At 48.3% G+C, this 17,522-nt stretch overlaps 1 protein-coding gene across 5 annotated transcripts in view; it reads right to left on the bottom strand.

Annotated features, from left to right (window-relative positions):
* Nucleotides 1-1,970: 1,970 nt before the first annotated feature.
* MED12 (mediator complex subunit 12) overlaps nt 1,971-17,522 on the bottom strand; it is a 35,373-nt gene continuing 19,821 nt past the window's right edge. The window contains exons 25-44 of one of the 5 annotated variants that reach the window (XM_053989890.1): nt 17,174-17,287; nt 16,743-16,906; nt 13,855-14,034; nt 13,621-13,692; nt 13,181-13,341; nt 12,934-13,095; nt 12,738-12,849; nt 12,429-12,518; nt 11,890-11,999; nt 11,320-11,455; nt 10,883-11,044; nt 9,964-10,341; nt 9,481-9,631; nt 9,087-9,292; nt 8,570-8,650; nt 8,150-8,367; nt 7,405-7,561; nt 4,592-4,768; nt 4,354-4,435; nt 1,971-2,402 (exon numbers count right to left, since the gene is read on the bottom strand). In XM_053989890.1, coding sequence (XP_053845865.1) covers nt 2,359-2,402; nt 4,354-4,435; nt 4,592-4,768; nt 7,405-7,561; nt 8,150-8,367; nt 8,570-8,650; nt 9,087-9,292; nt 9,481-9,631; nt 9,964-10,341; nt 10,883-11,044; nt 11,320-11,455; nt 11,890-11,999; nt 12,429-12,518; nt 12,738-12,849; nt 12,934-13,095; nt 13,181-13,341; nt 13,621-13,692; nt 13,855-14,034; nt 16,743-16,906; nt 17,174-17,287 — 2,957 coding nt within the window. In that variant the 3' untranslated portion in view covers nt 1,971-2,358. Of the gene's footprint in view, nt 2,403-4,353; nt 4,436-4,591; nt 4,769-6,630; nt 6,927-7,404; nt 7,562-8,149; nt 8,368-8,569; nt 8,651-9,086; nt 9,293-9,480; nt 9,632-9,963; nt 10,342-10,882; nt 11,045-11,319; nt 11,456-11,889; nt 12,000-12,428; nt 12,519-12,737; nt 12,850-12,933; nt 13,096-13,180; nt 13,342-13,620; nt 13,693-13,854; nt 14,035-16,742; nt 16,907-17,173; nt 17,288-17,522 lie in introns of those variants that run through there. The other 4 variants (XM_053989892.1, XM_053989891.1, XM_053989893.1 and 1 more) reach the window with 4 other exon arrangements.

Here is a 17,522-nt window from a genome sequence, read left to right as displayed (position 1 = left end):
GGTCCCCACGTCCCCTGGAACCTCCTGCACCCACTGGAAACCTCTGGGCAGCCACCGAGGGATGTGTGGGATCTTGGACACTGTGACAGCGCGGCGTCTGTCACCACAAGAGAGCTTTGGAGTGCTGCTCATCCCACACAGACCTTGCCTGCCAAGCAGCTGACACAGCCGGGAGAAGCCTTTTTCCAGAGGAAGAGTAGGGCCAGCCCTGTTGCTGGGCCATGCAATGGAGAGTCCCGTGGCAGGAAGGGACAAGTTATCCCCTTTCACCCCAGGTGGCTCCTGGGCTGCTTTCACCAGATCCTCCCTCAGAGCTCACAGCAGCTCAGCACCCGACTCGGTGTTCTCGCACGGCAGCACTCCCGTGTCACCACAGCTGCTGTGCAAGGGTCACCCACCGCAGCCCTGTCCAGCCAGCACGGCTGTGCTGCCTCCTGGCCCGCTCCGGCTGCTGCAGAGCCGCCCCCCTCCCGCCTCCCACCTCCGGCGCGGCAGCGATGCAGAAGGAGCATCCAAGATGCCGCTTGGCGCAGGCTCGGCTGCCGCCCAGGGCCGGCAGAGGAGGGGGCCGCCAGCCGTGACCGTACACACGAGGAAGAGGGGCATGCTGTGGGCACAGGCAGTGCCCAGTGCCCCCGGGCAGTGGCCCCTCCGTGTCCGCCCCCCCCCCGGCAAGATGAGGGGAGCAGAGTCCTCCTGCGGCAGCCGCCGGTCCCTCCGAGCAAGGGCGGCCTGAACACAGCCATGGCCAGGAGCAGGGCTTCCAGCTCTGGCTCACCGAGCGCGGGCTGCCGGCAGTCAGAGCCTCCGGGGCAGGGGGAGGCGACAGGGCTGTGGCCCAGCCTGATCCGCACGGAAGGGGACAAGCAGGGGTGCACAGAGGGAGCAAACCCCTGCCCTCATGAACAAACGAGTCCCTTGCATCAGGCCCAGCCAGCAACACCTTCCAGTGGTGCTGCAGCCACACGGCAAGAGCCTGGCATAGGTGCAGGTGTTTGGGGACAAGCAGGGCAGAGGGTGTAGTGCCAAGCAAGCCCAGAGAGCAGCTTCACATGTGCTCCCAAGTAAGAAAGGGCTCAAGCTCCAGTTCTTGGGACAGCAGACACTGGCCCATCAAGGAGAACAAGGGGCAATGCCACCCCTCACAGTTCCCTGAGCTTGCCTTCATGCAGCGGCCCACCCTCCAGAACTATTTGATCAGCTGCAGCTCCTTGCTGAGTCCTCGTGGTCTCACCCTATCCCACACAAACGGGACAGAGGGAAGAGGCTGGTCAAGCAAAGCTACCGCAGGGACCACAGGCTCAACTCCTGATGAAGAACCCAAGAGAGAAGAGACGTGCTGGTGGCTTCCAGCTTCAACAGACAGCAGGAGTAGCAAGCACCAAGATCAGACCTCATGCCAGCAGGCTGCACTAAGCAGGGCAGAAGTTCAGAATGCACATTTCCCATGCAGAGAAAGCACCCTGGCTGTCAGGAAAGAGCTAACAGAGGAGCCTTGGTGCTTATCAGCCAAACCTTGCTGTGATGAGAAGCAAGAAGCAGCACTGTGAGTGCACTCAGTCTGCAGCTCCTCCTAGACTGCAGAGGTAAGGAGCTTGAGCACCTCTGTAAGTGCTGTGGTGGGGGAAGCTGGGCTCGTTAGAGCTCAGAACTACCCTGCAATAGAAGTAAGTCCCTCTTCGCTTTATACTGCTGTCCTGGTGGAGCATGCAACAGGACTACCAGTAAAGCCCTTAATCAACATAAAAATCCTACAAAGCTTGCACAAACCTTTGCAAGTATGTGAACATCAGCCTATGAAATAAATAGGGAAGAGCTTTCCTTCCCAAACAAAATGGTTTAGCCTTCACAAAAGCTAAAAATGCAGACATTAGTTCTATTGAGGAAGAGATGAAGACCATGTGTGGAGGGTGCTGCTGGGCTGTACTGGGAGGAGTGCTGAGGAGGAAAGGCAGGCTCTGAATACACACTCAGTTTGCAAAGTAAGCTCTCTGTATTCATCCGAGAATGTCTGCAGTATGGAGTTCATCTGGTATAAATAAAGTACAAAATTTTACAATGTCTTAATCATTATTTTAACAAAAATACTAAAAACTGAGTAAAAACTGAAACCAAAGTGGGAAGGGAGACTATCAGCCACAAGGGATCTCCATAAACATTTGTAGAAATTGGATAGTAAAAACACTTTCTCTGTACAATAAAATGCTCCTCCTGGCATCTCCCTGTGGGACAGATAGCAGCAGCACTGGGGGCACAAGGACACAGGGTGGGGGCTGCCCCAGAGTGTGGGTCAGGCTGAAGAGGCTGTATCCATCCACAGTGATGTCTCCCTCCTGAATCAGGCTGAAGTGCCACAGGTCAGTAGCGTCCAAATGGGTTGTTGTTCTGCTGTGTCTGTGTATCTGTTGAGGTCAAGACAGAGTTAAAGAGTCACAAGGTCTAGTTCAGAAAAGAGATTCCCCTCCCCCATCACCAGTGCAGCATGAGGAGTGTCACAGGCCATGAGAAGGAAAATATAACCACTATGGTACTCCCTGTGCTGCAGATCTGCCTGAGCCCTTGAGCAGCAGCACAGCCAGGATCTCTCATTCTTTCAGGAAGACAGAGTTATATTCTTGCCCTGATCCTGAAGTTTCCAGGGAAAATCTCTCCATCCCTCAAGGTGGAATTGGAGGACCATAAGAAAGCCCTGAAAGGTGGCAAGTAGCTGGGAGGATGAGTTTATGGATTAATTGTTTCTGATTTTGAAAGAAAGTCAGCTCTATAAAATGACACCATTTCTGCAGCCATACAAGCTGCTGAGCTACCTAGTGTCACTCATCCTAAAGCACTCCCAGAAACCAAAGGTTTCAGAGAAAATTTTCCTGGCTTCCTGCGAGTATCTCTGTACAGGCCCAAAGGACTTCCAGATGGCACAAAGGCAGGAAACATGGTAAAGTTACATTCAAGAACCTCGAGAACTTCCAACTGCTGGGACTGCTGTTTTGTGATTTACAGTGCTCACAGTATCTATGAGTACTGTCCAATACATAAAATTCTGTCATTCTTTTTCCTGAACATCGACATCAGCATATGTGACCCTAAGCCACTAAAGTAAAAGGAGATGAGTGTATCCTAAGGCAGCCTATCCTGGGCCCAAAACACCCCTGTCCCCCTCCTATGCAGGCTGGTTTTGGTTTACCTTGCTGCATTCCACTCCATCCCTGACACTACAAATGAGAACTCCAGATGCTTGCAGGGGGAGGTGATGCAAACCCAAGGAGGCAGCATGGAAGCTGAATGCTGACACAAGGCTGCATGGGACCCACACATGTATTCCAGATACAACAGCTCCATTTGCTGTACAGAAAGGCTACAAAAATATGGCTGTTTTGCTGTATTCAGATTCTTATACAAGGTCTTCCCATATTTGAATCTCCCAGCTGAGATCCTTTGGCACAGACTTATTGTTTGTGAATCAGGCTAGTGCGAAGCTTAGCACATTAAAACCTGGTTTAGGGAGGTTTTTGGCCACAAGGACTAAGAATTTTTCCATCAGGAACAAGTATAAGCACAGTTTCCAAGTCCCCCCACTCCACACATTACCAGATCTGGCAGTCTCACTCTCAGTGCAAAATAAAACAAAAAAACTATCAACTGAGCTGTCCATTCCTCAGCATTTTCATAGCATTTCTGCCATTTTTACAGCAGAAAAGCCAGTAAGGTGACAGAAGACAGCGACAGCAGGCAATTCAGAAGGGAACAGCATAGACCCTGAATTCTGTATTGTGATCCTCCAGCCAGTAATTCAATACTGACTATAGGAACACAGTGCCAGACTGAAAAACATCTATGCCATTACCCTGCTGTGACCACCACAAACACAGTAAGCATGCAGCTACACTTCCTAGAGTATTCCTCCTGCCTCCAAGAAGTCTTGTCTGGCTCACAACATGACCACAGAGTCTCTGGGTCACCCACCAAGCGACTACTCCAGGATTACAGCCTCCCTGTGCCCCTCAGAGGTCACCTGCAGCAGAGAAAATACCCCTAGATTATTTTAAAGCTGCACACTGGATCCTTTCTGGAAAGCTGTGTGGCCTTCCCTACGAAGACTCAGCTCCCTCTTCCCTCTGCAGACAGCAGGAGGAAGGTCTGGAAGGTTGTTGACAAGCTGGCAATCACTGCCTTCCCTGCTGCTGTGCCCCCTTGGGCTGGTAGCTCTAAGTCCTGATGCCACCTCCCTGCCCAGTGTAATTTATGCCCTCAGACAGACAGTTGTCTGGCCCGGCCCCGCTTCTCTACACCAGAGTACCTCCAATAGAAAACAGCAGGGAGGAGACTAGCAACAGGATCAAGAACACTCAGGCTTACTGGAAAGCTGCTGCTGAAGCTGTCGAACCAGAGCAGCTGTTTGCTGCTGCTGCTGTGTCTGCTGAAGGCCCTGGCGCTGGAACTGTAAAGAGAGAAGCACAGTTATAGCCACACCACCTGGCTGGCAGCCTCAGCATTCACACAGGCCCTGGGAAGCTCAGGGAGGGAGAAAGGGGGGGATGCACTGCTGGATCTGTGCTGGACTGTCACGTCCCTGTGCCTCCGAGGGAACACTCACAATGGGCTGCTGGGGGGGAAGAGCCTGCATCCCCAGCCCCGGGGGCTGGCCCTGCGCCTGTGGCTGAGGCACTGTGGACACCTGGGGCTGCTGCTGGGGCTGGGGCTGCGGTGGCTGGGGCTGCTGCTGCTGCTGCTGCTGCTGCTGTTGTTGCTGCTGCTGCTGTTGCTGCTGCTGCTGTGAAGACAAAAGAGAAGGGACCATCAGGGCAACGCACACAGCACCGGGGCACACCGAGGGCTTAAGGAGGAATGATGTTCCATGGAGTAAAAACACCTCATGCACCATTTTCCTTACAGGTACCTAAATTACTCAAATTTCACCAGGACTCCACCCCAGGCTGAGAAGTGGCAAGAAATACAGGGACAGCAACAAAGTTTTCTGCAAGATGTGGTAATGACAGATGACAGGAAGAGAACTCCGAGTCTACTGGTCATTACTAGGAGCAAACAAGGTGCAAGAATAGAAAACCAAGGGCTCAAAAGGCTGCCTGATTCATCTTTTGCCTCCTGGTTAAGATCAGCAATAATGAATAATGAGTATTTGCCTGACTCATTCTCAGATTCTTTTCAGAGGTAGCAACAGAGCTCCTATAATCTCCTTACACAATCCACTCCAGGTCAGCTACTCCTACTACTGGAGTTTTCCCTAATCTCTACCCTGAATTTCACGTGTTGTGTTTTAAGGCCATTTCTGGTCCTACAGCCTAGGGATAAGAAGAGATAAGGGTTTTTTTTCCTTTCTTTTTAAGATAAAAAATTTGGAGACTTATCTCTCCTGTTGTCTTTGTCTCTCTAATACAACACATCCAGCTATTTCAGCCCTTCCTTCTCAGTCATGTCCCCCAATTCTTCAATCTATCTTGCTGTCCTTCCCTGCCACTCATAACAGCTGGTGTTACACTTCAATAAAAGGATGTGGATAAAACTGGATTCAGTGCTCAAGACCAAATGTTTACAGAATTAGTTATGCTGAGAAGAATATTCAGTGTGTTGGAGTCAGAACATACCCAGAAATCTCAAGGTTTTTAATTTCTCCTAATTTTCAAACAATTCTCCCATCTGTCAATGCAGTTTTTAACTCTCTAGATTAAAAAAAAATATTCCTAGCAGAAATAAAAAAATACTAATGTTATCATAAGAAACTAAACATGGTGATGGTAGGTACAGTTCCAATCACTGGCTCAAAAGGACAAAGTTCAAACCTCCAGCAGACTCAAAAACAAAGAAAAATACAATCAGGAGAAGGAACAGTGTCTTATGAAAGAAGGTTAGGAAACCCTGACCTTTGGAAGCTGCAAGTGCTCCCCAGTAACGTACATTGGGCAAATAACAGTGAGAAAGGACAGCCAGTAAACAGAACACAGTGGACAATAATAATTCATACAAGAACCAGTCATGAACACATTGGATCAAGGATTCCACGGATCAAGGATTCAAATTCAAAGGGAGTGAGTTTCTAGAACAGCCTTCCAACTTACACCAGTTTGGTCACAGGTTCCTGACATGGGTGCTGCAACCTGGCTACACAGGAGAGCAGGTGACTGACTAAATGAGCCAGGACACCAGCTTCAAGTCCTACCTTCTTGCAGCAGCTGCCTACCAGCCCATGTAAGACAAATCAAAAGGCCACCCATCCTTTCCACAAGCCACTGCATCATGAAAGTCAGCTCCAGCACCAGGCACACCTCAGGTAACACAGCAGGAGTCCCACTAATGGGATAGCTTGGGCACTCCACCTTTGTGGGTTTTTTAAGCAACCAAGCAAAGTCAGCGAAAAGCTGAAGGTATACATGAAGTTACTGAGCTAGGAGAAGTGTTAGCAATTTGTCTGAGGCATGTTCTTCTAAATATGAGTGATGGAGAATGCTAAAAGAAACTCAAAGTGAATAGTCAGGGGGTGCTACTTATCAAAAGGACTAAAAGCTGCTGACCAGGCCAGAGGCAGTTCTCTTGTCCAGTGCAAGGCAGCAATTCTCAGATACTGCTGACTGCAGCTCTCTGCAGGAACCACTGTCTCATTCAGGCCACTCTCTGAACAAAAAGACTCAGCACTCTGTGCCATGTAAAGTCTCCCCATATTCCACAGGTTTGCTAGGCCTTGTCATAAGGTATTGGATTCACCAATTAAACTATTTGTGTTCGTTCCTCTGACAATTCAATATATTTCTATAATTTGTAGAAATATATCTTTATTTCATGTAAGAATTTAATATTCATAAGGTCATAATGCAAATCCATGGAGTACTCATGTCTGTTGACTCATGCCTTGTGATCTTCTTTGAACCTAGAGAGCTGGGTCTAACACTTGGCTTTGGATCATTTTTCACCATCTGCTGTAAGAAATAAGAGTATATGGACTGATTCATGCCAGATTTTTTGCCAATGGAAAACTGTAACCAATGCTTATTTTGATCTTGAGAAATACAGATATGCCCCTAAAGATGATCCTGAACAATTTTCTTGCTCTTTTGTGGACAGGGGGCTTTTCACTTCGTTTCTAGCTCCTGCCACACTTGCACAACAGCTAACTTTCTGCACAATCTACTGGCTCAGCTGGAGCAGGAAGAAGTGGGACACAGGCCAGAGGACTGAACAGACTTTTAGCTCATGGTGGGTGACTGGCACAAGGCAGTGAAGCAGGAATCTCTATCTAGAGTGGCCAGCTCTAAGGAAGGGAGAACTGCCTAGCAAATTACCACAGACAGCCTCCAACAGAGTGACATCCTTCCTGACACAGAGAGGCAGAGGTAAGCAGCACTGGGCAAGCCTCCTCCTGCTCCAGCAGCCTTCCTCCTGTCAGCAGCCACTCACCCTCAGCATCTGTTGTTGCTGCTGCTGCCTCAGGTACTGCTGCTGCTGTTGGTCAGGAAGGATCTGGCTGGGTCGAATTCCTGAGGGGACTCCCTGTGGACCCAAATGGTTCATCCCACTCATCATGGGGGTCTGCTGTATTGACTGATGAGGAAACCTGCAAGAGGAAAGGACAAGCTCACGGTGTAAAGGATTCACAGGCAACCAGCTTTCTTTAATCCAAACACAACTTCTGACATCAATGGGACAGCCCAAACAGCCCCCTGCAATCCATGCTGTCTCTGCAGAAAGGTGAGGGACACAAGGGCCTCTCAAGGGCTTAATACAACCTGCTTTTCTAGAAGCCCTAAGTAACAGTCATCATGCCACTGTTATCATGGCTTTCCTGCTGGATTTATGGCTGCTCAAGAACAACGGAATCTCAGATTTAGCCCTTTGATGGCGATCTGCTGGTTAGATTTAAAACAAAAAACTGCGACTTTCCCGTGTAATTTTTCTTCATACTTTTCTATGCCATCTCTCTCTGGCTAGTAACAGTTTCCTGCCTACAACTAGCATTTCCAAGTTTCATCCTATCTCTCTGTTTCTTCCCTGGATAGAAAGCTGGATAAAGATGTTTCTCCGAGGAAGCAAAGTACAGCATGGGAGAACAGGGTTTTCACAGTTTGCTGTTAGAGTTGTGTGTGCAGAACAGGGAAACCCTTAATGAAAAGAGCTTATTAACATCCCATAGGGCAGGAGGTACCTCTGTGTGTTGGCCAAGGTGTGCCCATAGCCAGGGGCCTGCTGGTGCACGTAGCCACTCGGTCTCTGCTGCATCTGTCTAACAGGATCCACTAGAGCAGCATTAGAGCTGGGGTGGGAATTCTGATAGGGCTGACCAGAATAGGTAGGAGGTACCATCGTGCCTGATTGAGAAGGGTGCTGCTGAAGGCCTATGTGGGAGACATAAGGAGTGTAACCCTGAAATGAAACAAAAAGGCCTTTTTTAGTCACAGGGTGAAAAGGAATACAGAACATAGGAGATCAGCCTCCTGTAAATAGTGTCACAAGGAAGCTCATTAGGGAGAGGAGCCGAGAGCTTTCAGGGTTTAGCAGCAAGAACAAAGCTGCTGCCCTTTGCCGAAGCCAGATTCCAGCCCTGCCTGCAGTCACTGCCACTTACCTGGGAGGGCTGCAGTGCTCCATAAGACGGGGTTGGAGCCATTTGGCGCACAGGCTGCTGGCCCATTATGCCCTGGCCCTGCTGGAAGGCAAGAGAAAAGTGCTTTTTCCAACATCTCCAAAGGGCAGGAACACTGCTGCTCTCTTCTCAGCAGCTGCCACTAAACCAGACTTCACCGTGGCTTCATTGCATAACCTATGAGATTGCTGTACAGCAGGCACATGCTCAAGACTTCTGTCTCACCCTGACCTGGGACAAATAGGCCACTAAAAAACCTGCCCGCCCCAGCTAGGACATGCACCTCTCATTCCCCAGGGGTCACCCCGTGACAACCTCCTCCAGCTGTTAGTGACACGGGCCCACAAAGCAGGTGGCATGAGAGGAACAGACACAAGAAACAGTGTATTTCAAGAGCAGATAGAGAGTTGGGCAGTTCTGGGTAAAAAGGACAGCATCAAACAGCCTGGCCATGCTATACTGTGGAGTCAGCAACAGCAAGAGCACAGCTCTGACTTACCAACTTTGCTTGCAGCTGCTGCCTCAGTATCTGTCCTTGGGACACTGGAGGCTGTTGCCTGTATACTGCTGGCTTGTAGGAGGGATCAATGCCCATCATGCTCCCCATCCCTGGAGGCAGCACACCACTGTAGGGAGGGCGACTCTGAACCAGTTTTCCCAGTGGCATGCGTACGGGCCTGTAGGATGTATCCAGGCGAGGGCCACCTGCAAGAGGAAGAGAAACAGGCAGAGCAGTCATGGCTATTGCTGCACCTCATAGCTCCAGAATGACCGTTCATCATTGTACCTAGATGTGACAGGCAAAAGGAGAAAGTGAAGGGTCCTGCACAGGACCATCTCACAGAAAAGGTTCCCAAAGAGGCGAAATATTTTTGGCTCTCCAGTGCACCTACCTGCTGGAAGAGGCTGATTCTGGGCATAGAGACCCACTGGTGATTGCCCATATGCCAGCCTTGACATGGTGCTTCCCGATTGGTGATGCAAGAGATCTGTAGGCATGCCAACTCCATATGAAACCCCTCGGCTAGGGCCCAACACAAAGTCCTGCAAAGACAAAGCAGTAAGAAAGATCAGTGTGCACTGGGAATTCATGAATGGAGGAAGACTATTAAAGGGTTGAAAAGTCCACAGGAGGAAGCCAAGCATGTTATCTGAGCTGGCCCGACTCCTTTCTTCCCATCAGGGATTAAGAAAGTGCTTGCCTTGCCCCAAGCTAGAAAGAGCAGGATAAAGCCCCAGTACTCCCAGCTGAGAGGAAAACACATCACATCTTCACCATAACACCACTCTCAGGCTCCTCAGGAAGACTCTAGGGAGTGTTTTGTGACTAGGAATGGTGGACATGGGACATCCAGAGCTGCTGGACACTCCATTACCTCAGTTTTGCTGGCAGACTGGTTGCGTTTCTTGGTTTTGCTCTGTTTTTTCTTGCGTTCCTCGGTGGAGGTGGCAGGATTGGAGCTTGTTTTATCAGCCTTGGCTGGTTCAGCAGTTTTCTTCTCTGGCTCTAAAGCCACAGGTGTAGGAGGCTCTTCCTCTTCAGGGGGCAGTGGCAAAGGCTCCAGGTAGTAACTGCGGGGCTTGGGTTTCAGGTGTGTGTGATACAGAAGAAGCCTCTGCTGCTCCTCAAACCTGGACACCTTGCGATCCACCCGGACTGTCCCAAACCATCCCCAGGAGAGCGGGGCTGAGTGCTTCAAACCCTCAAAAAGATCCCAGGGAGAAATCTTCTGCTTTGTAGAGACTTGCAAACCCTTTAAAGCAAAAGAGATAAGAACCTTCAAGTCCCTGTTGTTGCTCCTATGAGGGTACAGGTAACCCTGTGCTTTCGTCAGGCTTTAATCCAGATCTCTCAGTAAACAGTCTGAGTCCTTGCTAATGGTCCTTGCTCCTCCAGGTGGCAAAGCAGTCATTTCTAAAAGCCTTCATCAACTGTCTAGTCTCCTTCATTCCATCTTTGTCTGCCTCCTGCACATTGGCTCTGCCATTAAGTTATGTGACAGGGATTATCTGTTTCTCTTTACACTTCATATAACCATAAATACAACTCCCAAATTTAGTTAACATCTCAGGTCACAGCAGCATGCTATCACCAAGCATTAACACCCCAGCTTTGCCCTTTTTGGACATGGTTATGTGTGCAGCCAGCCACTTCAAGGAAGAGAAACAGGGAATAAAGCAGGGAATGAGGCACTGCATACAGATGCCTCCCAAGCTGTGCAAACTTAAGGCATCAGAGGACAAGGTGACACCTGCACTCAGGAGCTGTGATACAGACAAAAATGCTTCATTTACCTCCTTCTTGAAGATGGAATCAAAGCCAGCTATTTTATTGCCTTTAGTGTCAATGAGGGATCCCTGAGGTTCACAGGTGATGACATCTCGGGTCTGCTTGGGAAGTGGTAGTAGCTGCCGCACTTTCTCCAGGCTGTCAGACTGACGGTCCCCCAGCTCCTTCTGCACAAGTGGAACAAAGAGGACTTGAAGAATTTTTCAGGAAAAACCATCTAAAACCCACCTATGCCTCTTCTGGTTTTGGCCTCCATCATCCCTGCATTACTTCTCACCTTTACACCCTTCAGGCCTACAGAGTCATAGGGGCCACCCTCACTACTTCATCTAAACAGCAGAAACAGGACTGGCACTGTTCATGAGACACAGGTAAATCTGCATAGCTGAACAACCACAACACAACATGCTATGGTCCCCATACAGGGCCTGGTGTCCCTCACCCTGAGTTTCTTGACAAGATTCATGTATGCCCGCTTGTTCTCCTCCATGCTGCCCTGAGAGATGCTGGACATATCAGCAGCCAGGGTGCCATTGATGAGAACACTCAGCATGTCCAGCACGGTGGTGAAGAGCTCACTGTTGGTGAGAGCAGAAAGGTCAGTCACCTGAAAAGCTGATAAAAAGCCTCTGCCATCGTTGCAACACTAAACACTATTAGATTGTCAAGACTTCCACCCACATTTAGAAGTGTCAGTCTTCAGAATAACCTCCCCCACTAATCCTCATTTTCCTTCCTTATATACCACACTTGAGTTTTACTCCCACTTGAGTTATGTGCAGTATCACAGATTAAGACTGGACTCCTCTGATATCTCTCTGCATCTGGAAAGCCAAGTTTGTTCTGAATATGGCTATCAGGATCTAAGTTGCAGCCTGCTATTATTCTGAAGCCTCTTTCAGCTGTCACTTCTGACAGGTCATCTAGAGAAACAGCCAGCTGAGAAACAGAGCCATGCTAACAACTGCCTCCCTTGGGAAGTGTATAGAGCAGAAGTCGGACTCCAAGTTACTTGTTTGACTGCATGTCCACAGTGCCACTGCTGATGATGTCCAGGAGAAGCACAGCCCATTCAGTTGTCTGTTGTGTGCTGCGTTGGACTGTGTCGAACATTCCTCCCACCTGGCAGAGAAAGGGAATTTAGTCACAAGGACATCAAAAAACAGTGAGATTTTGAAGTGAGAAAGGAGCTTAAACCAGAGTTTAAAGGAGCTTAATTCCTACTGAGAGCTGAGGGAGACTGCTCTCAGCGGCCAAACCTCAGATGCAAGTAGTAGTGCTGTGGGCTGCAAAGGCATTCAAAGGGGAAGGCACATCTACAAAAGAGACCAAGTCTCTGGATTTCATCCTGAAATCTGAAACAGAGCAAGGGAGTTTATTTATGCACCCTGTCCTACTCAGGGCCCAAGACCAAGAAGCAGCACAAGTGTCTCTCCTACTTCCTTGCCTCAGGACATATATAGACCCTGCAGTGTGTGCTTGTTCCAAAGGAAAAAAAGGCAGACAACTCTTCACCCCAGATGGTTAAGCTCTTTTTCTTCAACTGCTCACCAAATTCAGCCGCAGTTTCAAGGCCTCATGCATCAGCTGCTTGGCTTTGCAGTCATCTTGGTACTGATCTTCTCGCCAATTTGTAACAATCTAAGAAATACAGAAGAGAGGACAAACCTCACCAGCTGTATGCTGAAGCTTAGAGAGAGCAGCTTGTACCATTCACTGTCTGGTGACTCAGAAATGGTCAGCTCAAGCTCCCTATACCAAAGAGGGTAAGACAAACAACATCCTGAGGCCATGCTCCCGAGCCTGTCTGCTGGAGGAGCAAGCTCCTGAGGAAAGTGAGGGGAGAAACAAGACCCCTACCTGCTGGACCTGACTGTACAGAGAGGTGAGAAGGCCTTCCCGCTGCTCATCCTGACCTTTCAAGCATGTCAGCACCAGTGACAGAAACGGCTGCTGGCTCAGGAGGGACATACTGTGAGAGAACAGAGAAGGAGCTGTACTGCCAGGCTGGGGGAGCAGCACAGCAAACACTGCCTGCCCTTTCCCCTGGACTCACCTCTTCTGCTTCTGGCGGTCCCGCTCTTTGCGGGATGATGACCCTAAATGCTGTCCTTTCTCCAACTCTTCTCCAGCAGCTTTCAGCACGTGGCCCTGCACTGATGTTGGAAGCTTGGCAATCAGAGGGGCCACCAGCCACACTCCTGATCTCTCCAGGGAGCTGTGACAACACAGGAGAGGAAAGCTGTTTGCAATGCAATTTAAGAGTTGTCTACAGGAGAGCTGCATGCTGGTTCTACACCTACCTGAGGATAGGTTTGGATTTGTTGCTGGCAGGTGTAGCACTTGTCGAGCTACTGATATTGTTGACTCCATTACCAGTACAGCTAGCAGAGCTGGTCTCTGCTGACTGCTGGAATACCTCAATGGTGGCCTTGGCTATGTTTTCTAACAAGGAGTTCATCTCCTGGATGTAAGGAAGAAAAAGACAGTCAAGTCCTTCTCTGAGAGCACCTACTGCTTCCACATTTCAACTCGGTACAAACTCAGTTTGCTAACTTTGCCATGGCTGCTGCTTCTGGGGTCTCAGACTCATTGCTTCCTTCTTGTGCCTGGCCTCCACAGCCTGACTCCCTCACTGTTTACTGTTTACACCTATCCCCACTTATGCCAGGCCACCTCCCCACTGACTCACAAGCAGCCACTTCATCCTCCCCTGTATGATCCCCTCTGAGCAGAAACTCACATTGCTTGCTGTCTGTTTGATCATGAGCTGCAGCTCCAGCGAGGACTGCCTCATGGTCCACTGGTCCAAATTCTGTAATGCACACACATACACACTTCACGTAATTCCTTATCTCAGTTCAGACTACACCAACCCACACCCTCAGGTCCCACCATAACGAGTGTCAGACCCTCAGAGGGCTGCATTTACACGAGGTGATTACTAGGACACTCAGATTCTGCCAGCAGCCTGCACCTGCAAGATGCGTTTAATCCTTTGCCGCTGAGGATTTTCTCCCTCCTCATTGTCCAGGAGCCGGTGTGGATAACAAATCAGCTGCATCAGCCTCTGGGCCTGTGTGCTGCTCAGGACAGGATCCTGCAAGTCATTGCTGTCTTCACAGAGAGACTTCAGACATCGTTCTCCTACCCACTCCTGCAAGACGAAGGCAGAGTCAGCACAGTCAAACTGATGTCTGATTCCAAACCAACACCCCTGCTTTCAGTCTTAGAGAGATGCACGGAACACATCAAAATCATAAAAGCCTTATTAGTATGCAGTTATGCCTGATAATCATTTCTCTTCATGAACTGTACTATCCTCATTCAGCAGGCGTCAGGCACAGCACAGTAATCAGAACAGAGGAAACAAACTTTGACAAGTCAGCAGTAATGAAACACAGTAGTTGCTCTTTCTTTTGAGAAAATATTGGTGTGATTTAACAGTACACAGTCACTACCGTGTCCAGGCTTCCTCAACACTGCCACTTGGGCTCAGAAGATCAGAAGGGATCACTTAAAATTGTTCAGTCTATTTCCAGCACAACAAAGCTCTGGAGCTGTCCTAAGTTAGGTAACTCAGGGTTGCAGCTAGCACTAAACCAGAACATGTCTTGGGGAAAAGCACACACCTTAATTCTCAAATAGTGACGGAAAACACACTGCCAAACTTAGTAAAAACCAATTACTTAACTTCTCAGACTCTGGAAAGGAAAGTGACTGACTGGATGCAAGCCCCTTATAAAGTCACATATTATGAGAAGGTAGACAGAAAACTATTATTGTCAGCCTCTTGATTTCAGTTGATGCTCCCTAAACGTATGCTAATAATAAGGGCAGCAATTTCCAAACATGAGGTAGGTACTTCACTCAATTTATAGTTAACCTGCAGCATTTGTTAGTGCAGAAATTTTTCATACTTAAAATTAGGCAAATTCATTAAATTAAAATCAACAGAGGACTGCTGTATAAGCACTTCTGCATCTGCAGAGGAAGCCTGATCAGAGAATTGTTCCACTGAGAAGTGACAACAAAAGAAGAGATGAGGATCCAGTTCATTATGCTATGCCTAGAAAGCTGGAAAGACCCTTCAGCAGTGGGTAGCAAACTAAGCACCGAAGCACAAAGACTGAAAGGGTCAAAACACTGGTTTGAAATCCTTGTGAAACCCAGCCTAGATCATTATCTTCATTCCAGATTAAGTTTGCACATGAGATGTCTTGATCTCTCCACTGCCCATTGCATTTCCCCCTTCAGTGTTGCTACATCACAATATCTTGATAATAATCTTCTCTTTCTTGCCTAAGTAATACACATTTCCTTGGGAAGACTCTTTTTATCATTTGCTCAGCTTCTTACAAGAACTCAGACTTCATTTTCAATCCACTTTATTGGTATAAAGACAAATGAAAGACATGCTGGAGGGGAAGGGATGCCATCCAGAGGGACTTGGACAGGTTTGAAAGGTGGGCACTGGAACAGGTTGCCCAGAGAACTTGTGGATGCCCCATCCCTGGGAGTGTTTAAGGCCAAGTTGGATAGGGCCCTGAGCAACTTGAAATAGTGAAGGTGGCCCGGCTCATGATCTTTAAGGTCCATTCCAACCCAAACCATTCTATGAGTCTATCAAAAAAACCTTTAATTATAATCTGCTCCTTTTCCTAATCCCCTCACAATGAAATCTATTATAAAATATATACCTGAGACTGAGAAACCACAACCTACAATTTAGGGCATTGATAGTGCCAGTTCACTGCTCACAGAAGAGGTGCTAATATTAAACACAGCATTTTATCAGCCCTTTACAGCTGCAGGAAGCCTGCAGGAGCTCTGGCACAATTTGGTGGTGGTAACTCACGGGTGTTTGCCGGAACACTTCTACATAATCAGTGCTGCCAACAGCTGGTATGAGCAGTGATACCTGACACTGCTACTCCCTGCTGTGCACAAACACCTCTACTTGCTTCCTATATAGACTTTGTCCTTCCTATATAGACTTTGATCAGCAAGGGAATATCTACTTCTGTAAATGCTACAGTCAGGTTCCAGTGATATCAAGAATGTTGAATTTATATTTAAAAATAGGTGGTTCCAATTCCTTTTTGGTAAGCTGGTAACATTGCTATGCAGTCAGCCAATTAATAAACAATAGCATGAGGACAACACACAGCACTAATTGTGGGTTTACACATTAGTAATATAAAATACAGGTTTCAGATTGTAACACCACACCTTTCCTGCTGAGAGAATAAACTTATAACCGAGGCTAAGGATACCTTTCAACATCCATTTTCATACAGCATGGCCGCTCTGCTCTGCAACATTATTAGCCAGGTTTCAGCTCCTCAAGAGTCAATTTTCCACAAAGGAATAGAAATACTGGTGCTGTCAGATTAGGCTAAGCAAAAGGCTTTTGTTGTCATTGTTTTAATTAACTAATCAGAGCAATGCAAAGCCCAGGGATACATTAACAGCCTAGCTGCAAGCAACACTTAGGCAGCATCCTGAAAGACACCATTTATCGTTTTAATAAACCATCTGTCTGTCATTCTTGTTCTTTGCCTTCAGCACACATCTCAGCTTACCACTCCCAGCACTCCCCTCCTTGGACAGGAGCCCTGTGCTGTTGCCAAAGCAAAGGGGATGCAGTCCCTGCATACTGCAACACCTAATTCTTGAGCACTGCTTGTGTCTGTGTTTTGCTAGCAGTGAGCAATCCTCAGTACTGTCACATGACAGAAACATTGCAGGTTCTTCACTGATCTTTCCAAGAAATACCTGCCAAACCCAACCTGAAGAAAGGCGTGTGAGATGTAACTGTCTGCAGAAGGGATAAGGACACACCTAGAGATGGGACAGACTCACCTGTTGACATATACTCCTCAGTACATACTTGGCATAAATATCCAAGCTGGCTGTTTCTACAGTTACTACCCGGCCACCAGCCTTCCTGGTGCCCAGCTCATCATCCATGAGATCATCAACACCTCCCGGGTGGGAAAAGCCAGAGCCTTTCAGCTCTGCATCTCCTATAAGGAAAGCACAAGTGTTATACAACAACTCTAACCACGCAGTCTGACTCAAAAAACATCCTGAGATTCTGTAAACTCTCCCCGTGATCAGTGACCTCTCTGCAGCCAGGAGACTCAAAGCATGTTTACAGCTACAGACACATCACATATTCACCAGAACAGATCTCCTCTGGCCTTCTGCACAGCCAACACAAACAATACAGTGCTGTTCTCCCACTCCCCTGAAAAGCATGGTTATATGTTGAGGCTAACACAGGTACACACCCAGAACAAAGACAGCCTTCAGCACTGCAAAGACTGCTCCATCCACAATACGATTTTGGGAAGCTGCCAGTAAGTGACGGTCACAGGAAGAGCGGATTCCCACAGTGGGTTTGTCTGCAAAGAGGACAAAGGCGAAAGGCAATACTTAGCAAGAGAGAAAGGCAAGGGCTCCAGAGCTGCCTGAATTATGCCAGTGCCAGCAAGTACCATAAAATCCAGCTCAGAGAATCCCGAGGCCAGTTCCTTTCCTAACTGTAACATGGGGCCCATTTAATTAAGTTTCAAGAAGCATAGTGCCAATCACATTGTGACAACTGAACCATGAAATCCAAATGGGGTGCAGAGCCTG

This window comes from Vidua macroura, chromosome 14, assembly GCF_024509145.1.
Source record: "Vidua macroura isolate BioBank_ID:100142 chromosome 14, ASM2450914v1, whole genome shotgun sequence".
In the NCBI taxonomy this organism is placed as follows: domain Eukaryota; kingdom Metazoa; phylum Chordata; class Aves; order Passeriformes; family Viduidae; genus Vidua; species Vidua macroura.
The sequence above is the reverse complement of the archived record's forward strand: the minus strand, read 5'-3'. Positions and strand labels throughout refer to the sequence as shown.